The sequence below is a fragment of the Monodelphis domestica genome, chromosome 1, assembly GCF_027887165.1.
Source record: "Monodelphis domestica isolate mMonDom1 chromosome 1, mMonDom1.pri, whole genome shotgun sequence".
Taxonomy (NCBI): domain Eukaryota; kingdom Metazoa; phylum Chordata; class Mammalia; order Didelphimorphia; family Didelphidae; genus Monodelphis; species Monodelphis domestica.
Window position 1 is genome coordinate 395,313,245 of NC_077227.1, and position 25,738 is coordinate 395,338,982.

At 45.0% G+C, this 25,738-nt stretch overlaps 1 protein-coding gene across 2 annotated transcripts; it reads right to left on the bottom strand.

The window, feature by feature from the left end:
• Positions 1 to 394: 394 nt before the first annotated feature.
• GSS (glutathione synthetase) lies at positions 395 to 25,257 on the bottom strand. Of its 2 annotated transcripts, none has more exons than XM_001381386.5 (13): positions 23,954 to 25,257; positions 20,695 to 20,831; positions 15,502 to 15,647; positions 14,572 to 14,647; positions 14,073 to 14,212; positions 12,641 to 12,757; positions 9,602 to 9,682; positions 9,448 to 9,525; positions 8,065 to 8,131; positions 6,121 to 6,315; positions 5,354 to 5,435; positions 3,284 to 3,473; positions 395 to 799 (listed from the first exon to the last, which is right to left on the bottom strand). In XM_001381386.5, exons 2-13 carry the CDS (start codon positions 20,821 to 20,823, stop codon positions 676 to 678), a joined length of 1,425 nt encoding a protein of 474 aa, XP_001381423.2. In that variant the 5' UTR covers positions 20,824 to 20,831; positions 23,954 to 25,257; the 3' UTR covers positions 395 to 675. The 2 variants fall into 2 exon arrangements, with proteins under 2 accessions (XP_001381423.2, XP_056678020.1); XM_056822042.1 differs by lacking the exon at positions 23,954 to 25,257 and adding an exon at positions 21,909 to 23,567.
• Positions 25,258 to 25,738: the final 481 nt, after the last annotated feature.

Here is a 25,738-nt window from a genome sequence, read left to right on the forward strand (position 1 = left end):
ACACTTCCCAGCTGTGTGACCCTGGGCAAGTCACTTGACCCCTATTGCCTAGCCCTTACCACTCTTCTGCCCTGGAGCCTATACTCAGTGCCCGAGTGAGTCTGCCCAGGGCCCTCCAAAGCAGGGATTTTTTAAATTTGAAGTTCACAGATCCTCTAAAGGGATTTATTACATTTTAGGGGGGTCTGTGAACCCAGATAGGAGAATATCTTTTGTTTGTAATCCTATATACAAAAACATTTAAAATACTGAGGAGTCCTTGACACCAAAAAGGCTAAGAACTCTAGACTTAGCCACCAAGAGGTGATCCTTTTGGGCTGCTTCTGATCATTGCTCCTTTTTGCACCTGGGTTAGGCAGAACTCTGCATACACAATATATTTGCATCAAGAAGCTAACTTTAATCAATGCATCTTTATTTGAGGAATGGGGAGCCAATTCACACGAGGCCCAGATCTGGCCTCAGCAGAGGGCAAGGGTAGCCTATGATCCCACTGGTTTCAAAGGCTGAGGCTTAGGGAAAAAATAGATTCCTGTTGCTTTTCTGGTCATCTGAAGGCAATCTTGGCTGTGAGAAGGGGAGAGTGGGGGGAGAATCCAAGGTCATTTCTAGCAGGCCCTGTCCCACTATACACACATAGGTAGTGGCCCTATGACCAAGTTCTCTACCAGCCCCTCACACTGCATAGGGGTTATCTAGGACAGCTACCCCAGCAGCCACCCCACCATCTGCATGTTTTGTGGATTTGGTACGGAGAAGATGACCCACGTGCTTGTTCATCAGCAGTGTCTTCCCCTGCCTGCAAAAGGAGAGAAGAAATACTTGTTGGCAGGAAACCAATGGGCCTAGAGGAGGGGTGGGGGGAATGTGTCGATGGGGCAAGGGGAAAGGAGGAAGAGCCTGGTTCTAGAGGGAGTAGTGAGATCAGGAGTAAAGATATCTGCTTGCTTTCTTATATCTTCAGGTCTGGTAAAGTCCTCAGCTTCCCAGGGTCCCTTTTATAACCTGAGTAAAGCCTAGCCCTGACTAACTTGGCTACCTTTCTTTGATCACCTCCTCAAGCCTCCCATGGGCAGAGCTCCCCATTCCTCCACTATCTCAATCTTGTCTCATATACTAAAAAAAGAGCGAAGCCACTTGTCAAGAGCTCTTTTCTCCCCTCTTCCTCATCAAATATCACTCCGATGACTTCTGCCACCTTCTGTTCCTTCACCCCATCCGAAACTTCCAACTCAGTCTTCTTTATGTACACAAGTGAGCCCATTCCATCCCATCTTCAATAGATTGCCCCTCCATCGCCCCTTCTCTCTCACTTCAATCTCTCCCTGCCTGCCTCCCCCTACTACCTATAAGCATGCCCGTGATTCCCCCATCCTCAGAAAACCTTCACTTGATTTGTTCATCACAATTAGCTATCAACCCAACATCTCTCTTTTGTGGCTAAACTTGAGAAGGCAGCCTACAATGAATGTCTCTACCTTCCTGTCTTTTCTCGCTTTTTAACTCTACAGGGGTGAAGAGAACTCATGCATTCTGGCTTCTGACCTCATTATTAAATCAAAATCACCCTCTCCAAAACTGTTAATGATTTCTGAAGTGCCAAATCGAATGGCCTTTTTAAATTTAATGCCTCATCCTTCTTGACCTCTCTGCATCCTTGGGCAGTGTTGATCATCATCTTGCTTATATTCTCGCTCCTTTTCTAGGTTTCTGTGACACCATTCTGTCCTGGTTATCTTACCTGCCTGACCATTCTTCCTCTATCTCTTGCTGGATTTTTGCCCAGGTCCCACTTTGGAGGGTGTTCTCTAAAGGCTACCTTGGGCCCTCTTCTTTCCTTTTCTATACTATTTCACATGGTGGTCTCATCAGCTCCCATGGATACAACTATCATCTCCAGGCTGATGAGTCTCTTTTGACCTCAAGACTTTCATCTCCAGTGACCTCTGAGACATCTTCTCTTTCCTCCTAAATCCTCCTTTCCCATTCTCAACTAATGTGTCATCCTGGACTCTCACTTTCACGGCCTGCATCCAATATGTAGTCAAGTCCTACCAAACTCTTACCCAGTATCTCTTGAATATGTTTCCCTTCTCTTCTGGCACTGCCACCACTCTGGTGCAGGTCCATTATCACCCCAAGCCTAGACTGCTACAAAAGCCTGCTGGCAGGTCTGCCTGCTTCAAGTCTCTTCCCAAACCAGTCCATTCTCCATTCTGCTGCCTAATCTTCCTAAAATTTAGGTCTGACGTGTCTCTCTTCTCTCAATTCAGTAAACTCCAGTGGCTCCCTCACCTCTAAGGGATCAAATATAAAATCCTGTGTTTGGTGTTCAAAACCCTTTACAATTGTCCCTTTCCTACCTTTCCAGCCTTCTTAGATTTATTCCCCCCACATATTCTGTGAACCAGGGACAGTGAAATTGTTCCTTACACAAATTCCTCCTCAAGGAGTTTAGCTACAATAGGGAGAAGAGATGTGGAGCCAATGGTGGTGATAAGCAAATCAAGTGAAGGATGGAGGAGTCGGGCATGCTTATAGGCAGTAGGGTGAGAGTAGGGTAAGTGAGAAAGGGCAATGGAGGGACAACTTGCTGGAGAAGATGGGATGAAATGGGCTCACTTGTGCATATAAAGAAGATTGCCTTGGAAGGAGAAGTTCTACCATTTCATGGGAGACAGGGGTGATGGAGCAGACATTTCCAAATTTAGAGCATTTTCATTGGCTCCCCCATGCCTGGAATTCCCTCCACCCTCCTCATTCTCCTTTTGACTTCCTTGTGTCTTCAAGCTAAAAATCCCATCTTCTATGAGAAGCCTTTCTTGTTCCCTTAACGTTAATGCCTTCCCACTCTTGTCTCCACTTAGCCTGGATATAGTTTGGTCAGTTGTTTTCATGCTGTCTCCCCCCTACTTTAGCTCCTTGAGAGCTGAACTCTTTTGCCTTTCTTTGTAATGTCAGTGCCTGGCATGTGTGGTAGATTCCTAATAAATGCTTATCGTCTATCTGACTGACTTTCTGGAGGGGCAGGCCAAGGAGTTCCTGCAGAACTGATAGCCCAGCAGCAGCTCACTGGTCTTTTTATCTCTTCTCATGCCACTCCTCCCCAGCTTCTGGTAGCCTGGGGTGCCTGAGACCCTATGAAGAAACTGAATGATTCCTGACTGACCAAACCAAGTATGTTAAATTGTGCATTTATGGGGTCCCCCTGCTGAATAAGAGGCTGGATCCTAGCTCCTGTCTTCCCAAGTTCACAGGGAGGCAAGCCTTTGCACTGGCTCACCTGACATAAACACCAAAGATTCCCAACTCAGAAATGCACTGGGTCATACGTGCAGGGATCCCAGCCTGCAGGAGACAGTTCCCAAAGGGCTCAGGCTCAATCTTCTCCATGAGAATGTAGGAAGCCCTTTTCTCACTGGCCTTCAGCTGCTTCAGCGTTTGTGCCATCTCCTCCCCATACAAGTTGTTTCCTGAAACAGACCATCCCATAGCCAGTTACTCTGAGGATCCCAATTGCCGTGTCCCCACACCGTTGGGGACTCAAGGCCTATCAAGTATTATCCAGCTTCTGCAAGGGGCCAAGCTGACCCAATTCTGAGCAAACACAGCTCCTACCCAAATGCTTGGCTCATTAGGGCTGGGCATTCTATTAGTTCAGTCTAACAAGGCTTCCCTAATGGCTGTCAGTGGCACCAGGAATTTTCCTAGTTATGGAAAGAGGCAGGTCAAGAAAGCCCTTTCAATAGTATTCTTGACACATGGTCATCCAGCCTTTGCTTCAACATTCCTAGCAATCTCATTTCAGGGCAGCTCCTTCCTAGACAGTTCTAATTAATGCAAAGTTCTTCATTGCCCTGTAACTCCCACCATCTTTCAAGACATCTCACTGACAAACCTTTAGATATGTGTGAAGAGAATGTATTGGAAGGCAATGATCACATTCCCCCTAAGTCTTTTTCCAGGTATAAAATCAACCAATCCTTTCAATTCTCCTTTATAAGTGGAATTAGAGCCAAGAGACCAGGGTTCAAATTCTACCTCTAAAATAGCTATGTGGAGGGTACCTGAGATCGAACCCTAATAGTGAGGCTTCAAGGAGATTAGGTATGTAAAACACTTTAAAAGGCTATCCATCTGGGGCAGCTAGGTGGCTCAGTACACAGAGAACCAGACCTTGAGTTGGGAGGTCCTGGGTTCAAATATGACTTCAGACATTTTTTAGCTGTGTCACCACCCCCACTGCCTAGCTCTTACCACTCTTCTGCTTTGGAATCAATATTTAGTATTGATTCTAAGATAGAAGGGTTTAAGGGGGAAAATAAGGCTTCCTTTCTTCTATACATCCTTTCTTCCTCTTCCTCCAGTGCCTTCAACATTCTGATCACCTTCCTCTGAACATGAATCTAGTCTGTCTATGTTCTTCTCAAAATATGTCTCTAGTATTGGAGACAGTACAAGTCAAATCACCAGGACAGAGGACTAACACCTCTGACCATGATGCATTATTTGTGAAGCCCAAGATCCCAACGTTTTTTGGGAGGTGGGGAGAGGGGAGGATACGGTGGTGGTAGTTGTTTTAAAACCCTTACCTTCTGTCCTGGAATCAATGTTGTGATCAAGAGTGATAAGGGCTAGGCAATGGGAGTCAAGTGACACAGCCAGGAAGTGTCTGAAGGCAGATCCGAACCTAGGACCTCCAGTCTCTAGGCCTGGCTCTATCTACTGACCCATCTAGCTGTCCCAGTCCCCAATGTTTTTAGTGGCTTTTTGCACAGAGTGAGCTTGTGGTTCCCTAAAACCAATCTAAAACCTGGCTGCTATTCTGTGAATGGGCAGGGGTCACTGGCACTAGGAGGGCCCCCTGGAACTCAAAGTAACTGCAGGACAAGCAGAAGTGAACTGAAATCCTGGGGAACTCATTCCCCCAAGAGAGTATAGGCTCAAGGTATAAACAGGCTCAGGCAATGTTTAAATTAATTCCTAAATGGCAGAAAACATAAGGGGTTCTATCTATTAGGGGTAATTAGAAGGTCTGAGTGATCTCAAAATTTCAAATTGACCCTGTCCCTGGTCTCAAAGGACAATTTTGGCCCCTAGCACCCAGAGAAAGCCTCCATCCTATGGCAAGACAGATTTGGCCTTTCCTTGTGCCAGCAGGCAAGGAAGAAACTGGTGACAGGATGGGCTCCTGAGGCAAGGAGAAGAGGGAGAGTAGGTCTGCTACACGGGTGGTGTGAGGGTGCTGCTGGGAAGGGGGAGGGTATCAGCCAACACTGGTTAAGGCTTGTGGTTCTGCTGCCTGCTTCCCTCCCTGGAACATCCTGGAGAAAGAGGGACAATGGCCACCTACCTCCACCCTCCCTTTGGGGCTTCAGGACAAATCGGCCTGGGGCAGCGATGGCCTCCATGATAGCACGGTCACCTTCTTCGCCCTGGCATGAGGCAATGGACCCATCATTGGCAGCTGTGGTATATGGATCTAGGATGGGGGTGGGGGTGGGGGCCTAGCCAACACTAAGCCAAATACCAAACTGGGCTGGGAGAAGAGCCCAGAACAGATCCTGGCACTGGGCCACTGAGAGCTAAATGGTCAGGAAGGGAGGAAGGCCAGGGCCAGAGTTCTTTGGGGCTAGCTCAGAGCTGCCCCCTCATTCCTCCTGAGACGGCAGAGAATGAGTTTCATAAGAGTGGTTCCTCCTCTCCTGGAACTGGTCCTAGCAGGGCCCAGGCTCTGTGCTCTACGCAATGGGCACAGAAATAGCAACAGCTACAGAAATTCATCATCTGCATAAAGCAGGGGTGACCCTGACTATAACCCTGCCCTTTGCAAGGACTAAGACTGATTGTGGCCACAGCTCTCAGAGTAGGGCTGACCCTGGCTAGGTCTGTCCCACCAAAAGAGGTTAACCCCGATTCATAGCCTTTCCCTTGTCACAAAGGGAGCCTGACCTTGCCAGGAGTTCCCCCTGTCATTACTGCGGAACCTGTCACAAACCCTACTACAAAGAACGCAGCTTTCCCCACCAAATCTTCCTTTCTTAGGGGCCAATTCCATCTTAGGAGAGAGAAAAGACTGGAAGTCTCCCAGTAAAAAAGTTGCTGTGGGTGACTATTTACCACATCCAAGGAGTAGAGGCCTGCAAATGTGGCCCGGAGGCGGGCCACAGCTTCTGGCTGGTCTGGTATCAGAGTCTCCAGCACCCCTGGGCGGCTCAGCTCTTGCTGGACCTTCTTGGTCCCGACCAGCTGAGTGGCTATATCTGGGCACTTAACAGCACACGACCTCTCCAGGAGCAAGCGTGCTTCCCAGTTCTGCAGCAAGAAGGGAAAAGAATGTTCCAATCTCCCCACTTCTGCCTCAAAACTGCTGTGAAGAGGCAGCTGCTCTGGCTTCACATCCAAGACACTTGGGAGTCTGTCCCAGCCTCCAAAAGCAATGCTGCATGTGTGGTTAGCAATCAAGGGCTCAGAGATGCTTTGACAGAATCACAGAATACAAGAATGAGCAGGAACTTGTTAAAAGTTCACCTAGGAAGCAACTAAGTAGCTCAGTGGATAGAGCTCTAAGCCTGGAGTAGGGGGAGGGGGGACTCTGGGTCTAAATCTGGCTTTAGACACTTCCTAGCTGTGTGACCCTGGGCAAGTCACTCCCCTCCCCCCCCCCCCCCCCAGCCCTTAACACTCTTCTGCCTTAGAATCAATTGATTCTAAGATAGCAGGCAAGGGTTTAAAAAAAAAAAAGCCTATTTAGTCTTCCCTCTATTCTCTTCCTCTTTGTCATGAGCTATCCCGGCAACAACACACTCATCATGTCAGGCCTCTTGAATATAAGCCTAACTCTTACACTGGCACTTCAATAAGCACAGCCTATTTATAAGGCAGGCAATCCCTGACACAGGCCAGATGCAGATCCTTAGACAAGACTCTTCTCACTGATTCTGTCCCTCAGGCTTTATTCTCTCTAGCTTCCCAAGTGCTTGGTTTCCTTGGCATGGAATGTATATAGTAGCTCCCTAAGGAGTTACCCTTTCTCAGTCAGTTCCCCGAGGAATCATTCTTTTTTTGCCAGACAAAAAATCTTTAGGCACCGCTCTTCCTTCTAAGCCCAACACCTAGCCCTCTTTCCCCTCCCCCCACAGGTTTCCTATTTTCTAGACAGTATGATTCAGCCAGAGATGGAGGTAAAGGCATTTCAATTGGTTTTCTCCTTCTTCCCCTCCTATATATTTCCCTACAATCTACCTCAATTTATTCAGAAGGCCCTGATAATTCTCTGACAAGCTTTAGGTCTGTAGCAGTTGCCTAGATTTTCCCCATTGCCTATCCTGACAGTCTCCAATCTAAAATAAGGTTTCCCAACTTTTTTCATGGATGTCAGAACTGGAAAAGGCTTTAAAAATGCCCCATCTTAGGAGAGGAAACCAAAGGCTAGAAAGGAGAGAAGGTATTTGCCCAATGTCACAGCAAATCGGTAGAAGAGGAAATAAAATGACATCCTATGTCCTGAAATCCTTTATATGGCAAGCCCTTGATTCTATATCCGTGTGTCACATGAAGTAGGGCCCACTAATAGTCACTATGAGCCTCAACCCATTCTGTGGCACATCTGTAAAGATCTATGTGAACCACAGCATGCCTGGGGGGCAAATGAGTCCCACCAGTGTCTTGAGTGGCCACAAAAGAGGGACCTCTGAAAAGATTGCATATGCCTCTGACACTGAAGAGAGAAGCTGATGAGGAGGATATTGATACTCAGCTGCTCCAAAGGGGCATGGATGAGGTTATGGACCCCTCAGACTTCACATTCAGGAAGACAAGGGAAGGAGATACTTTTATAGAAGAGAAAGAAAAAGGGCAAGGGTGGCAAAGAAAGCATATAAGGGCTATGAAGCTGTTGGGGCTGGTGGTAGAAGGACCCCAAGACAAGGCCCCCTAGGAGCAGAAATAGAGCCAAAGATCAGGGAAAGAACCCTAGGTCAATCTGATGCTGAAATTAAGTCTCTGTGATATAGTGGGGGTGTTGCCGGAAATGAAACAGTGATTTAAACACAAAACACCAACCTGGGGGCTATACTGACTGGGCATATAGCCGTCACGGAAGTAAGCCACAGCAATCTCCTGGCCATCCCTGGAACATAATGTGAAGAAATCTTTTTGTTAAAGAATAATGATAGTTAAGTGGTTGAATTATATGTAATGTGTCTCACATATCAAAAAGAATCTCACTTCTTAAGAAAATTAAGTGGCAGTGGCACTTACACAGCAAGAGCCTAGCTAGGAGTTCAATGGAACTGGTCTAAGTAAAACCCTCTTGACATTACATGCCTCCCACCTACCCTAGTACATAGGTGAACTAGGGAAAGAAGAGATGATTCAGGCTTTTTCAGAAGGAGAACTAGGTTAAGATGAAAAAAGAAGAAACTAGATGCACCAAGAACCATGGGAAAAAAAAGAAGAGTTAAAAACCAAGGCACTAGGGCTCTCTTAACTGAGCAAGGAAATGGTGTGAGTATGGTAATAAGGTGTTGGGATTTTAATACTTGAAGTGCCTAGGCCTAGGATGGGTTGGACCGGGCCCCCAAGAGAATGCTCAGTCAGTCCTGGTTAAAGGAGCAAAGTACAACTTTCTGCACTTGGAAGGAATTTTTTCTCTTTTCCTTTGCTTTACTTAGTACCATTTATTTTATCTATTTAAATCAATAACAAATCTAATTCATTTCAGTTCAACAAAGTGCTTCCCATACACAAGATGCTAAGCTGGGTACTGGGGATATAAAGATGAGAAACAACGCAAGCCATATCCTGAGTTTATAGTCTAACGGGATGGATGATGTGCACACAAAGAAATATGATACAAAGGAGAATGTGTGGAATGTGTGTGTGTGTGTGTGTGTGGATTCATTTTAGTTTGATTACAACAAATGAGTATTCTTGGTATAAAAACTCTGGTATAACATTTCCTTTGGGCAATCTTTAGGGATGAGGGCTTTCTGTAGGGATTCTTGGCTTCCCACTCTTAAAAGTTTCTGCCTAAACAAGTAGCTTAATTAATTCATGAATGAAGAGGGCATATTTCAGGGGGGAAACTGGCCTCTCCCAATGCTCAGTGCCAGGCATATCCTACACTGGACAGGGCGTCACCTTCCCTTGCCCTCTTCCTCTTGCATGACTGCCCAGACAAGGAGGACAAGAGTCAGTGTGGGAGTCCATGTGGTAGATATACTATCCTGGCAGGGTCAGGGATGGTAATACCAAGGAAACTTTTGGTTAATGGGCCAGAATACTATTAGCATCACTGTTTCAACTCATTAGAAACCTGCTTTCCTTGACTGGATTCCTTTGTGGCTGACATGCTCTTTCCTACAGAAGGAGAAGTAGATGTCTTTTTTTCAGGATCCTCTTCATCTTTCCTCTCCTTGGGAAGCAGCCCATCTAAGTACTTACAAAAACAGCTTCCTGTCTTGGTCCAAAGATCCTGTTTTAGCAACATCTTCAAACCTTCTCCGAATCACATGGATATTCCTGAAAGAAGGCATAGGTCAGTGAGAGAAGCCCTGAACTCCTGATGCTGGCAAGGTCCAAAGGGAGTCATACTTACCTGGCTAATAGGTCATGTTCTATATAGTGTTGGTCAAACACATTTCTTTCCTCCTCTTGAGCAATGACAAGAACTAGAGCCCTACAAAAAGGACACTGGAGTTAAACAGATCTCATTTTCTTTTTGTTATAATACTTACGGGGCTAATACTTAAGGGGTTAATACTTCCCAAATTAAGACATCTTTTAATTCTTATCTACTGACATTAAGACATGTATAGCCATTCCCCAGGAGAGATGAGGAAAACTAAGGCCCAGGTTGGAATTAGGTCATTTCCCAGGCCTCTTTGTTGTTTGCACATCACTTGGGGAAAAAAAAAAAGAACTGAAGGATGGGAGGCAGGTAGAATGCTTTCAGGTTGGGCTGACTGGATAGGGTCTTACCAGGGATAGAAAGGAATGAAGATGGACTGAGGCTGGTGCTTCTAGCTGTCTGAGGGTCTATGGGAGCTAAAGTATGAGTGCTTGATACTCAGTTATTTGCCTAGATCCTCACCCCAGAATGCCTAGATGCTTTGTTCTGGGTTGCTAACTCTTTGTTCCCTTGTCTCCTTCTCAAATTCCTGATGCTTATTGCCTGACTCCCAAAATTAGATCCATTACCTGCCTGAACCTATGGGACTTTTCAAAACAAAACAAAACCCCTTACCTTCTGTCTTAGAATCAATTCCAAGTATTGATTCCAAAGAAATAGAGTGCTAAGGGGCTGGGCAGTTGGGGTTAAGTGACACAGCTAGAAAGTGCCTGAAGTCAAATTTGAACCTGGAACCTCCCATCTTTAGGTCTGGCTTTCTATCCACCTAGCTGTCCCCTCTTGGGGACTTTTCTTAGCTGATTTTCTTAGACTTCAAATCCAGACCTTCCTGATTTATTCACTATTCAAGGCCCCGTATATACAGGGAGTATTAGCCTACTGATAGGTCTAGAGATAGGTGCCCAAGAAAGTAAAAACATGAAGCTTACTACCTCCCCATCCCATGACAGTTCCAAAGATTAGCCAAAGCATTTATCTGATAGCCAGGATGAACTGTAGATGTGTTTATCAACATGTTCTCTAGCCATGGTGAAAGGCCCTGGGCTTCTCTCTTTTTTAGGAGGGAAAGACTGAAAGTCTAATGAGTTATAAAACAGAAATATAGAGGATGGGTAAAGCTAGCTTGCCATCACATCTGACCAAGGAAAAATGTTCTAGCTGTGGAGATCACTGACAGGCAGTGGAAAATAGCAGGGGAAAAAGAAAGGAATGAAAAGGGTGGAGAGAAGGAAGGGGGCAAATATTAGAGAAGGGGGCTGCTTGTAAGTGTTGGGGTTACAGGCTGCCTACCTCCCCTTTACAAAGTACTGTTCTCCCAAAAGATGGGTGTTCTTTCATGGAATCAGCCAAAAAATGCAAATATAGACTTCTCCCTAGCTGAGGGTTTATGCAAATGATTTTTAATTCTCCTGTCCTTTTATTAGAAGGACAAACAACACAATGCCAAGTCTCCAGGCTTAATCTGTCTCTTGTTTGGGACTCTGAAGATAGGACTTTAACAAATTCTTCCAAGTGACAGATTATTTTGAAAAGTCACCTCACCAATAGGAGTCTAAATTTCTGCAAGTGTTAAGCAGGGCTTCATGAACAATAATTAATAATGGTAATTATAGAATCAGCACCTGATACTACATAATTCTTATGAAAAGATCATCAGTAGCCAATATAGGAAATATATACACTAAGTGGTCTAGAAGATAGATGAAAACCACATGAAAATAAAAAATATAATTCAAAATAAATGTTAAAAGTTCAAGTAGGGATCTTCCTACTCTTACTTTGCACATAATTTTAATGAACTTGGATTTCTGGCTTGCTAGTTTGGAGCAGTCTTAAAAGCAACAAACTCTATGGGCATGGATTCTAGACGCAGTCAAACAAATTACAAAAAAATAAACAAGATCTTATAGAGCCTAGAGTCCTAGAAAAACTTAGTGTAAGGATAAGGAGACCTGCATATATGCTACACCAGCACAATGAAAGGAGAGAAGGCAGATTTTCTGCTTTGACTCTGACTGAATCACAGGTATGGGAGGTGGAGATGGGGAGAGACCCACAGAAATGGGACACGGGAGTTTGTAAACAGACTATGAGATGAGAAATACTCCTTAATTGTGGTGAAATGGAATATTCAGTTCACAGAATCTCAGTTAGAAGCCTGAGAATTCATCTGGTCTAATCCTATCTAAAGAAGAATCCTTTCTACAACAAACTCCCCCAAGTGCCAAGGACTCTAGCCTCTGCTTAAAAACCTACAGGCAGGGGGCAGCTGGGTAGCTCAGTGGATTGAGAGTCAGGCCTAGAAGTCCTAAGTTCAAATATGACCTCAGATACTTCCCAGCTGTGTGACCCTAAGCAAGTCACTTGACCTCCATTGCTTAGCCCTTACCACTCTTCTGCCTTGGAGCCAATACACAGTATTGACTCCAAGATGGAAGGTAAGGGTTTAAAAAATAAAAATTTAAAAAACAAAACAAAACAAAACCCTACAAGCAGAAAGAACCTAGTGTTTCCTGAAACAATTCACTTCACCTTTGGACAGGACCCATTGTTACAGTTTTTCCTCAGCTAGAAGTTCAATCTGCTTCTCTGCATTTTCCATCCATTGTTTCTGCCCACTGCAGTTAAACAGAACAAGCCTAATCTCTCTTCTGCACAGCTAGCTGACCAGGTGAAAATAGTTATGTTCCCATTAAGTCTTCTCTTTTCCAGACTAAACATTCTAATTTCCTTCAAATGATCCTCATGACATGAACTCAGTCAGAGCTATCTGCCATCCTGGTTACTCTCCTCTAGATACTCTTCTGCTCATCAATGTAACTACCAAAAACAAAGCCGATACTCCACATCTGGTCTACCCAGGGAAGAGTACAGTGAGTGGACTATTATTGCTCCAGTCTTGGAACTATTCTTTAGAGAGGTGGAATAAATGAGGTGCTGCTGTCTGTATTCACCACCTACACAACACCCAAATAAAGACACTGTACCTCCTTTTCTCATTCTTACTTGGGTGAGCCGTAGAGTTCCCATGCTTTGGCAATACCCAGAGCTAGCCCCTTGCTGGGATTATTAGAGAGGATGTTGGCAGCTTCCTTAGTTTTGCCCAGGACATTAAGGATGTGCCTGTTGGAGGAAAGACAATGAACAGGTTATCACAGGTTATCATGTAGACCTGGGGAGTGCCTGAGGGTGTAGTTCTGCTTCTCTCTAACTGATCAGCCTGACCCCTCCTTAAAGACATGTCACATCCACGCAGTCTGCTGAGTAACTCAAAAGTATTTTTGAAATGCAATCCTCTAGGATCCACTGTGAGTCCCACCTCCTCCAGAGATTCTTTCCTGGCAATTCCAGCCCATGGTCTCTTCCTGTTGAAGGGAGATCTACCTCATTGTTCACATTATGCACACCCTGGCAGATTATAAACTATGTTGTATGAAGTATGAATATAATGTGTTTACTTTTTTCCCCCCTTCAAGTCAATTAGGTCAGAACTCATCCATCCATGTGAGTGATATCCTGCAAAGAAGTCTCTTAGGAAGCGGCAACCTGATTTCAGTGAGGCCACTGCTGTTTTGGAAACTGCTTTCAGAGACAGCCCAAAGCCCTTTCTTTGGGAACAGCCTCAACAGTAGCAAATCTTTGTCCTGGGAAGGTAGAAACGGCCGAAATATATGTTGAGTTGATTCTAGTGAATAAGGTGGATCAATCATTCCTATTTTGGGATAGAAATGAGCTGTGATTATAAATTAAATAAACAAGAGAATGTAGGTAAAGTATTTTCTAAACTTTGAAGACTGGCGCTCTGTAAATGGCAGCTGCTTTTATAACGTAGGGAACAAGACTAATTCTCTCTCATTAGATGGCTTGTAACTTAACACTGAAGGGAATTACTAAGGAAGAGTTCCAAGATGTTTTGATTTGAAATAAGTGCAAAGCCTCCTATGGGAGATAGTGTGTTTGCAGGACAACACTCCTTCAGGAGTATGGCTCTGGAGGGATTGCAAGGACAGTCATCTCCTGGTCATACCATTGAATGGCATCTCTTAAATTTAGTTTGTGTTTGGTTTTCTCCAGCAGACTGCAAACTTGGTAAGTCAAGAATAGTGGCTTCTCTTGTGCTTCCACAGGGTGTTGAATAAGCTAGGCACAAAGCAGTCCAATCAATACAGACTTATAGAAACAAACTCAATCCTGAAAATTTTACTCTGAGCTATAAAGTGAGGTTTAAGAGCTGGAAATCCTGAAGCCCAGGCCTGCCTTTGTAAGCCAAGGGTGTGATCTTTTTCCCCAGGTGTGACTGAAACTCTCTCATTACACAGCCAGTGCTCTCTGCCTACAGCAGGTTGGGTCTTATAGCCCTTTGGGATGGAGACACCTTAGGGCTGCCTCACGGCCTGAGAAAGTCTGGCCTAGAAGTAGCTGTATATCAAGGGCTCACCGATGCACAGCTGGGGTCTTGGAGGAGAGGCCCCCAAAGCTGGCAGAAATGGTGTTGATCTCGATTTGTTTCAGGACCGGGGGGCCATCTGCACTGCGGTTAAACATGTAATCAGAGCGATTCAGTCCTAGAAACACCGTCTGCAGGAGGGAAGACAAAACGCCAAGGACGGCTGTCACCAGGGATTTGTGTGGGTGCTGCCAGCAAGCATGGGACTCAGACCTGTTTCCATGGTGGGGGGTGGGGGGTGGGGGGTGGGGAGAGGAAATTTCCAGGGGCTGCATCATTATAGGACAAATGAAAAAGGATCTACCAGAGACCCTGAGGGAGCTCATTAGCCCTTTTCAAATCTATTGAGACAACTTATCTGTTCCTCCCTATCATCTTTACCAGATAAATCCAAATAAGCTTCAACGCCCAGGAAAAGAAGCCACATAAGCCAAGGCTCTTAGTGTGTGTGGAAGGGTGGGGATGAAGAAGGGGCAGGGAGGGGAGTTACCTGGGCAATGCCCTCTTTCAGGACTTGTTTGTAGATGTCAAAAAGCTGAGCGATGAAGTCATCTATTTTAATGGTGCTAGAGAGAAGTAGAAAGCAGAAGAGCCACTTACCATAGAGTAATATCAACTACAGTCTTTTTCCTATTTCCATCAATGATCCTTCCCCAACACAGGGCTTCCCATGTAAAGGATCATTCTCATAGGAGGAATCTCATCCTAGGTCTCAGGGAAACAAAAATGTCCTAAGTGTTGCTCTGCCCTCAGAGGCAGAGAGAAGCAACCCTTGCCTTCATGAAGGAGACATTATTTTGTTTGTCTGAATTCCTATTGCCTGCCTAGACTCATCTTTCCACAACCTGGGCAATCCAGGAGAATTAAGTGCTAGGAAGGATTAGTTAGGGAAGCAGGTGGAGAATAAAACCATTACAGTAAGAATGGCCCATGTTAACTAGAGTGGAACTACATTTCTATCTATTTAAAGGCCACAAAAGCCTTTGATTCACACAAAGTCAAACCCTCCCAGTTTGGGGAAATGAAGACAGGTTCTTTCCTCCTGCCCCTTGTGAGAAAAGGAGAGAGAGATTCATAGGAGAAAAAAGGGTCAGCTTGCTCTCAGGGCCATGACAGATTATATAATGAATCCTGGGGTGGTCGAGGCCTGGGCCGGGGGCTGTACTTAAGGGTGGTAGACTATATAAAGCAGCAACAGAGAGAGCAGGAGTCAACAAAACAGGGCATTTCTTAATTGGAGTGAAGACAAGCAAATCTAGTTGAAAATACTGGTTGTCACTTGCACCCAACCTGATTCCAAATGGAAATGCCAGTCTTCAAAATAAGAAGTTGCTAACCCATGTTAAATCACAGGCCCCCACCTCATTCCCTGCCATCTCTCTCTCCTGGCCTTCGTGTTTCCCCCTAGAATCCCTGGTACCTGCAGAGTGTCTGTTCCAAGAAGGCCGAGTTCTGGCTAACTGTGTCCACAAGGAGGTTGAAGTCTGTTTGTACAGCATAGGCTTGTTCAAGAAGCTCTCTGGGTACTGCGGAGGGGAACAATGTGAAGGGGGCATAACTTACAATCTAAACAGGAAAAGATGACAGAAGATAAAACAACTTGTTAGCTTTTCAGCCAGGCTTATTATATTAGCCTTTCTACACACATGGATTTGATGCAGGAAGCAGAAGTACTTTATGTGCAAGCAGGACCACCACCTAGCCAAGATTTCTCAAAGTTCTAGTTTTCTGACCAATAGAAACTATTCCGAGGGTTTTATAATAAGGTATTCCAACTACAGTCAGTCTAAACTCAAAAACAATTCACATACACTAAAAACCACTGTCACCCAATCATGCACCATGGTACCCACATCTCTGGATAGCTAGGTGGCACCATAGTGCACAGAGCACTGGACCTGGAGTCAGGAAGACTCATCTTCCAGAGTTCAAATCTGACCTCAGACATATCTTTCCTAGCTGTGTGACCTGGGGTAAGTCACTTAACTCTATTGGCCTCAGTTTCCTCATCTGTAAAATGAGCTGAAGAAAGAAATGGCAAGTTACTCTAGGGCTCACAAAGAGGTAGACATGGCTGAAAATGACTGCACAAATAATAAACCCACATCTCTGGGCTTCTATTTCTGAACTACATTTTAGACCCTGGTCCACTGAGGTGCTGGCCCTTTAAGATCTTGAAACAACATCAATGATCACATCCTCCTGAGCCTTCACACCTACAGTGATCTCCAAAGTGAGAGTTGTGGCTTGATCTCAATATAGGAGAGGGTGAGAAGATAGGGACACAGTCTCCTCACAGTGGGAAAAACATAACCTAACCCAGTCCTGGGCACCAACAGCAGCTGTGCAGACAAATATCTAGCAACCTTGCTCCCACTGAGCCCAGTCTTTCCACCTCCTGCTTCTCATGACCACAGTGATAGGTTTTCACCATAAAAGCTGGTGAGTAAACCCCTTTCCTGGCTCCCCTAACACAAATATTCATGAATCTCATTTTTTAGTGGCAAAGATTGATGAGCAGATACAAAAAAGCTTCCCACCCTCCATTCCAATCTCCCCATCTGTCTTAGGCACAGCAAACATCTGTCTAGTCCACTATCCAGGTTCCCCAGCTCTGACTGCTCTTTGTCTCTTTCACCCCACCTCCAGTCTTTGCTAGCTGTGTCCAATCTGCTTTTTCAGGTTCTTTTCTGGCCCTGCTGCTTTCCAGACTCAGCTTCACTGGCTCAGTGCTCAGTCTGCTCCCCTGGTTTCTCAACTTCAGATTTATGCCAGGGCCATGCTTTTGCTCTCCTGACTTTGCCCTTTATATACTGCCCCTGCCTCTTCAGGTTCACTAAATGTCCCCTAGGAAAAGGAGCCCTGGTTACTAAGGCAATGTTCAAGGCTTAGTGGCACCACCTAAGAAAGGCCCACATATCCAGGGAATGTGAGAATACATTATCCTATCAACAACCACAAGCAAAGTCAACAACAAATATCCAGTCTCTAGTCTTCAACTGATCCCTGTCTAGGAATAAGAATCAGGGGGCTGAGATACTCTCACATAAAACCAAATACTGGGAGCCATCATGGGCCAACCCACTCCAGGCACCATGCTCTCATCACAATCACCCAACTTAAGAGTTAGTTGAGTTCCCCTCACCAGGGATCACCGGCAAATAGATACTTATACATAAGCCATACTTACTGGTCTGTATGCTAGTTCAAGCTGCTCAAAGAAGAGGTTTCCATTTTATCAAGAGCCTCTAATCATCTAGGACTTCTGGTGGCCTTGGGTCCAGGCACATACAAAGTTAGCACATGCAAAGTTTTTGCCCCAGTAAAGGATCCAACCAGTAAGGAAAATGGAAGGCTCCTGAGAGCTCCTACTCATCATCCCCCACACCTGTGGGCCACATTATCTCTTAACTTTGTAATTCACCTTTTCCCATCTCACACTTATGACATTCTTCTTCCTGGAAGACATTCACCAGAGGGGCCCATCTTTTCCTCTTGTCCTGGTCTTCCTATGGCCACCAAAAGTTGGCCCACCTCTTCTCTTCTTCAAGAACGATTTGCTTCTATAGCCTCTCAAGCTCGTTGGCTTGAACTTCCACTACCAGATCATCTCCCACTTCTGACACTTCTATTTCTGTTTTGCAAATGCAAGAAAAGCTCACTTCCACTTATCACCTTTAAAAGCTGGTAAAAGACTGATCACACCAACCAAACTTTCAAGCAATATCTGATACTACATGATCTTATAACCCACGTAACCAGGTCACCTTGTTGCCTAAGCTTTGTTATAATCCTAATTATTCATCTACACTACTTTTTCTATAATAAATGATGGCTTTAATTTCTTGTACTTCCCAGATTCCATTCCTTCCCTACACTCAAGTATGCCATGGACATTTCTTGAAGGAACTAGAGATGAACAATCTAAAAGCTCTCTCCAATGAGCCTATAAATATTATTCTGTTTCTCCAGGGAATTCTCTCCAGATAAGATACCAGATACAGTTCTCCACCTATAGCTTGTCTGAAATAGCTCTTCCCTCCTGGCAACAGAGGACTACTCATTCTAGGAGGGACCCCTCCCAATTCTATAAGTGATAAATCCTACCATCACCTGCTTTGAACCAATTCTCCTCACAAGATGCCCTTCTAGTATTAAATGAATAAGGACAAGATCTGGGCCATTAAGGTCTTGTTGCTGCTATGATTCAATTAAAAAAATATTTATGAATTACCTACGATTTGTAAGTTAATGCACTATCTGTCCACCACAGGGACTTGGAAAGGTTGTTATTTGAAGGATTAAACATAAGAACTGGTATTGTGCCTCCACATTTCCAAATTTCCATTGCTACTACCCAAACAAATGTTGATTCTTAAATTCCCAGGAAGTATCCAACTCTAAGGGGAGAGAGAATAAAGATTTTTGTGGTACCTACTATGTGCCAGGTGCTTTTATCTGAGGTGCTAGTATTATTCCCATTTCAGAGTTGAGGAAACTGATGCTGAGTGATAAGTGACTTGCCCAAGATCACACATCTGGTATGTTTCTCAGGCTGAATTTGAGCTTGGCTATTTCTGACTCCAAGCTCAGGGTTCTCTTATCCTACCTTCCCTACCCAGATCCATTTAGGCATTGGTACTTCATCCAAACAGCCCAGTCAATGAATAACAAGTTTCAGCAGTCAATGGATAACAAATCTCAGTTCATTTACTGCTCAAACTTCCTGAGTTTTTTTTTCTGATTCTACAGATTGGGATTCTACTCATACCTGGTTTTAGTGACTTTTTGCTGTCAGCTTCCCAAGCCTTTCAATTATTGGCTCCAAGGCAGAAGAGTGGTAAGGGCTAGGCAATGGAGGTTAAGTGACTTGCGTAGGGTCACATAGCTGGGAAGTGTCTGAGGCCAGATTTGAACCCAGGACCTCCTATCTCTAGGCCTGACTCTCAATCCACTTAGCTACCCAGCTGCCCCCTGAACTCTCCTATTAATATCACATCTATGCAAAACTATATTCCTAGTTCCAAATGACAAGTTTATAATGATCTGTTGGAAAAGTATATTTGTGGAGCAGCTAGGTGACTCGGTGGATAGACAGTCAGACTTAGAGACTGAAAAGTTCTGGGTTCAAATTTGACTTCTGACACTTCTTAGCTGTGTGACCCTGGGCTAGACACTTAACTCCAAATACCTAGCCCTTATTGCTCTTCTGCTTTGGAATCAATACTCAGTACCAATCTTAAGAGAGAAAGTAAAGGTTAAAAAAATAATAATAAACAAAACTTGAGAAAGATGAGAGGATTAAGGCAGCTAGGTGGCTCAATGGGTAGAGCACCAGACCTAGAGTTAGGAGGACCTGGGTTCAAATTTGGTCTCAGATACTTCCTAGCCATGTGATCTTGGACAAATCACTCATCCCCAATTGCCTACCCTTTACCACTCTTTTGCCTTGGTACTGATACTTCTAATGCAGAAGGTAAGGATTTTTTTTTTTAAGTATATTCAAAATTTAGAGATTATCTGCATTAGGAAACTAGTAAGAATAAGGCCTTAGAGCCATGGTGGTGAACCTATGGCACATGTGTCAGAGCAGGGCACTCAGAGCCCTCTTTGTGGGCAGGTGTGCCTGATCTGGCCCCAGCACAGGGTTTACCAGAGCTTATTACTAGAAAGTCAGAGGGATGTAGGGCTGGACTGCTCCCCTCCCCCTCTCCACAGGTCCCTGAAGACATTTCTCATATCACCCACCTCTCTAAAAGGTTCTCACCACTGCCTTAGAGCATAATTCATAAAGCTTAAGGATTTTAGCATTGGAATGGATGCACATTAGCTGTTATTTAAGAGTAAAGAATTTGGCATCAGCCTACAAAAAATATTGAGCTGAGGCATTTTATAAGGGAAAGGTTGTGGGTTTTTTTAAAGTATTTCAGTTTTACAAGGTAGCTCAGGAATTTAACACTGGAATAAGCACTAATTTATGAGAATTACATAGACTTTTCTCATCTTTAAAATTCTGCTTGAAACCTACTATTCCCAGATGTGTCCTGTCATGCCCCAAATATTTCCAATACAACTCCTATACTCCCACATTGCTATTGTTTACAATACAATCTCTATACAAATGAATGTGCTTGCATGCACAAATATACACATTCATCCCCTAAACTAAAGTCAGTTAACTTTCCACAGGAACAACATAGGCCCTCAGTAGGCCCTTATCCATAGATCAGTGTTTGCTGACTGACTGGAGAAATGAAATAGAGGAATGAAAGTCTTGTTCTGCTGTGGCTTTTACAAGTAGTTCAGAGAGGGAACTAGCTAGAAGGCTCAGTGATTGAGAGCCAGGTCTAGAGAGAAGAGGTCCTGGGCTCAAATCTGGCTTCAGACACTTCCTAGCTGTGAGGCCCTAGGCAAGTCACTTAACCCCCTTACCTCTCTTCTGCTGTGGAACCAATGCTGATCCTAAGACAGAAGGTAAAGTTTAAAAACAAAACAAGTAGTTCAGAGAAACTCTAAATCTAAACTGGATCAATGAAGCCACCAGCAGCTTCCCCATCAGCAAAGAAGGCAACATTCTCACTCCTCCCCCCAGGTAAAACTCAGTGAAGCTTACATTAGAGGAGTTGGGTTCCTGCTTGGTCCTCATCAGCACACCCTCCATCAAGGCCTTGTCCACTGCCTGCTGGGCCAGCTCTTCTAGTTGCTGGTCATCCTGCAGAATGCTTTCCCAGCTGGTCATCATCACCCCGACTAAGACAGGCAAATGACAAAGTTACAAAGAGGCTGCCTGGAGACCAAACGACCCTTTGTACAACCTAGCTTCCACGGAGGCAGTGTGATGTGCTTAAACAGCGCTGGATTTGGAGGGGGTTGGAGTCCCTGATTTTCCTGTCAGTTTTGCTGTTAAAAAGAAGCTCTAACACCCCTAATTGGAGCATGCTCTGCCAGTCACTGAATTGTGAACTCATCACAGTGACCAGGAGGCAGGCTTTTCACAATCCTGCCCTGAGGCAGATGACGGGCACCATGCCCAGACCTGCTTCATAGTAAAGTCAGACATGATCTGGGCCACACCTCTCTGGTAACAGTTTGGTATTGGGTAACAGTTCTCACACCAGGCTTGTACAGATAGGACCACTTAGGATGTCCCTGTTGTCTTGGGTTTTCAAGTGGATGGAAGCTGGAGCTTCATACTGAACCTTCATTCAGGGAATTATGCCAATGAGCTGATTCAGTAGTTTTAGAAAACATTTTAATTGGAACTAAACAGCAGAGTTACTGTTCAGGGACTATTCAGATGATCTACTCAGATGGTTTTAGAAAATGTATAAGCTTCAAAGATCTGGATAGAAAGGGCCTGGATCTATTTTACTGGTATTGTAACTCCAAAATGAAGAAGCTCCTTTTACACATGGGTGTGGGGGGTGAGGGGAAGGTAGAGAAAAGAGGAGACAGACAGACAGACAGACAGACCTAGACCACAGAGAGAGAAAAGAAAAGAAAGAGAAAGAAAAGATATGAGGAGGGAGAGTACTTTGGTAAAAAAATAAAATGCCTACTGTACAAGACAACAGATATTTAGATTTAGCTAATGAGTATGGTTTCTTCTGGTTCCCTTAAGAGTTTGGTTCCCAATTAATAAGAATAAAACTTTAAGGTCCACAAAGCAGTTCCCACTTACCCTTAAATCAACCAAAAAAAAATTTACTAGATAGGTAGGTATTACAAGTATCACTCAAATTTTACCAAGGTAATTTGAAGACTCCACAAAGCTACTAAGTGTCAGCGTTCATTCAAAAGGTTTAAAAAATGTTTTTAAATGCTTACCTTTTGTCTTTGAATGGACACTAAGTATCAGATCCAAGGCAGAAGAATGGTGAGGACTAGGCAATTGAGATTGTGACTTCCACAGGGTCACATAGCTAGGACTTGTCTGAGGTCCCATTTGAACCCAGGTCTTCCCATCTCTAGGCCTGGCTCTCTATCCACTGAGCTACCTAGTTACCCATATGCTATTTCTATTAGGTAAGCTCCTTGAGGGAAGGGACTTTTTTTGGTCTTTGTTTTCTGGGGATGAGGTACGGGGCACTATGGAGTATCGAACCAAGAACTGGCCTCACACACTGGCTCTGAGGGCCTCAAGGGCAAGTCTAATAGTTCCGGATGAGTTGCAGAGTTGCCATCAGGAATAAAGTTTCCATTTTGGGAATTCCCTGTAGAAATCATAGTTCTAGACCCTCTAATCTCCACTTCTTTAAAAAAACAGGTCAGGGGGGCAGTGGATTGAGAGCCAGGCCTAGAGACAGGAGGTCCTAGGTTCAAATCTGACCTCGGACACTTCCTAGCTGTGTGACCCTAGGCAAGTCACTTGACCCCCATTGCCTAGCCCTTACCACTCTTTGTGCCTTGGAGCCAATACACAGTATTGACTCCAAGATGGAAGGTAAGGGTTAAAAAAAAAAAACAGGTCAGGAACTCTGGACACCAAAGACAAAAATGGAACAAATATTTCAGAGCAGGGGAAGGGAAAATATCAAATTAACCTGCCTTTTGTTTGGGCTTCCTGACTCTAAGCCCTAAATAATAGCATCACATTTCTATAGGGTTTTTAAGGTTTAAAAGGCTGTCTCCCTACTGTGGAGGAATAAAAGGATTATCCTTCAGGTTTCTAATAACACCTTGTCTGGCACTCATCTTACTAAAAATTATGATACTTATCTTGATATCCATGCCTCATCTTTTGTTTTCACCCCCTTTTCTACTTCCTAGACTCCCCATAAGACTCCATAGAGGCAGCAAAGTGGTTTTGTGACCTAAAAATGGGAGTTCCTGGGTTCAAATCTGGTCTTAGACACTTCCCAGCTTTGTGACCCAATCGAGTCACTTAACCCCATTACCTAGCCCTTACCACCTTAGAACCAATACACGGTATTGATTCTGAGATGCGAGGCAAAGGTTTCATCAATTTTTTTTAACCAATTACATGTAATGATAAATTTCCTCATACGTTCTCCAAAATGATATAATCCAACTTGTCTCCCTCCCTTCCAGGAGCTGGCAAACAAGGCAAAGGTTAAAAAAAAACAACCCAACAACAACGTGGTAAGAATACAGAAGCATGAACCAAGTGCTCTGTTTGGTCATGACACAAGATATAGATTTGAAAATGGTCTCTTAGAGGACTACCTATTTTAAACTGTATGCTTTTTAGAATAGAAAATTAGGTTCCACAGTAAAAACGAAGTGATTTGCACATAGCAAAGGCAAGATTTGAACTCTGATCCCGATTCCAAATCCTGAGCTCTTCCCTGGGAGCCTCGGTACACTTAAGTCCCCATTGTGGGAAGAAGCTACTGGACACCCCAGTGGATGGGGTTGGAGAAGAGAGAGAGAGGGATAGAAGCAGGAAGAGACTGGGAGAGTGGAAGGGGGTGAAAAGAGGAAGGGGGGTATGGGGAGAAGTAGAAAAAAAGGGGAAAGGATAGAAAAAGGGGAGAAGGTAAAGGAGGGAGAACGGAGCAAAAGGGGGAAAGGAAGGAAAAGAGAGGGGAGGGGAAAAGGGGTGGCCCTAAGCAAGGGGCGTGGATCTCCTCGGGTTCAAAGCTCCAAGGCTGCCTCGGAGGACCTTAGATCGGGAAGCTACAGCCCAGTCCTTCTTCTAGGCTCTGGAGCTTCCTCCCTTCCCCCACGCGAGCCCGGATAAGGGCCGCGTGCCTGCTCCGCCAAAGCGGGTGGATCTAGAGACCCATCACCGTCCCTCCCCTCCCCACTTCCTCCGGTCTAGCCGAGCGGGGCCGGCCCCTCCCCGCTCTCTAGAAGTATCAGGGAGCGTGTCCCTCATAGGCCACCGTCCCAGGCGTCTTCTCACTTACCCGAACGTTCGCAAAGGCCAAGCTACCGCAAATTGACTCCAAGCGCCGCTCCAGGGTGGGAGGCCCCTTAGCCCCGGAAGGGAGGGGAAGAGCAGAGGAGAGGTCGGAGCAAAAAGGAGGCGGGTCGAGAAGCATGCGTCTGCGCACAGGGTACTGCCGGGGAGGTGGGAACTAAAACTGGGGGATAAAGGTTAGTCACAGAAAAGGTGCTGGACGGCAGCCGGGAAGAGATGTTTGCTGGGAATGGAGAGGCAGGGAGAGAGGGCAAGCTACCTTGCGGACAGTAAGGCGGGGCTGGGACCTTTGGGTGCGCACGCGTGCCACAATTTGCCCCAGGCTTGGCGCCAAGCGCTTCTCTGGATCCCCGCGGTGACGTAATGGATTCCTCTGATGAAATCTGTTCCTGGAGGCGGGATGCAATGCTCCCAGGACTGGAGTTCAAACCCGACCCCCTTGCCTTTTACTAGCAGTAGCAGTATGACCTTGGACTAGTCGCTTTTCCGCTCCTTGCCTTAGTTTCCTCATCAGTAAATGAGCGATTGGGATTAGGTGATTTCTGAAATCCTTTCAAATAGGATTAGCGGGAAAGGCCTCCTCCACTTCCCTCTTCATCCTCCTCCCCAATGCCACCTTCCCAGGCACCAGCTGATGAAGGCTGGGCTTAGAGATTTTTTTGAGATCATCAGCATTCCGAAAAGCAATATCATAATGCAAAAAGTAAGAGATGGAGGGAATTTAAGAGAGCACCTGCCATATATAGGAGGTAGAGAGTAGGGAGTGTTCCAGGAGGATCAGCACCTCTGGTGGGAGGGTTTACCAAGCTCTTTTCAAGGCCACTCAACCACTTTTTGGTAAATACCTCTCACTTGTGGCTCCAAGAGGTTGTCAGACCTCAAACCCAGGGGAGTTGGGGGAATGTTGCCCAGGTATTGAAGACTCCCCACCCCCTTACCTGGAATGGGTGGATGAGAACAATTTGTTCTAGAGATCAGGAAGCCATCTGAAGCCAGCAATGTGGAGAGCTTAGAACTTGGTCATTGAAGAGGACAAGGGCCTCCACTGTGTCCCAGATCAACCCAGTCATCTTGATTTTTGTCTTGTCACTGGCCTTGCATGACTCTGGAAGAGTGAGGCTGCCATCTGTGCAGTTCAGCCTCACTGGAATCCAATTCACAAGCAAATGGAGTCATCGTCCTGTGATATCAATGGTCTTCATCCAAAGGAAGAACTAACAATATAGGAGGTACAGAGAAGGTTTTGCCTAATGTGTCACAGGGAGTTATTGGCAGAACATATGCCCCCCCAAACCATCGCTTTTCTTACTTCTCCATTCGTGATACTTGTTTCCTTATATGGGATTGTAGATTTAGAGTTTTAAAGTGTCTTAGAAGTATTCCAACTCCTCAGTTTTACAGATGAAGAAACTTGAGGCCCTTGAGGTTATGACTTTGATATAATTAATAAAGGGCAAGGCTGGGCTTGGCAGCAAGGACTCGACTCCAGTTGCAACATTCTTTCCATTGCCCATGCTGCCTCTGTTTATGTTATCTTATTACATACTCATATTCTAATTGTTCACAAACATGTTGTGTAAGGAGCAGCTAGGTGGTTTAATGGAAAGAGTGCTAGACCTGGAGAAAGGAGGTCCTGATTTCAAATTTGGCCTCCAACACTTCCTAGCTGGGTGACACAAGTCACTTAACCCCAACTGCCTAACCCTTACTGCTCTTCTGTCAGAAGGTAAGGGAAGTAACCAGGTTCTCTTTACATTTCCTCAGTTCCCAT

Bases quoted from the DNA above. Each gene is read 5' to 3' on its own strand.
- GSS (XM_056822042.1), bottom strand. From the start codon at position 22,026: ATGGGACCTCAGACAAGTCCTAGCTATGTGACCCTGTGGAAGTCACAA. The intron at 15,648-20,694 runs GTAAGCTTCACT...TTTCCTGTTTAG, and splicing joins AGGAACCCAACTCCTCTAAT to ATTGTAAGTTATGCCCCCTT. The intron at 14,648-15,501 runs GTACCAGGGATT...ACTTCTCTCTAG, and splicing joins TTGGAACAGACACTCTGCAG to CACCATTAAAATAGATGACT.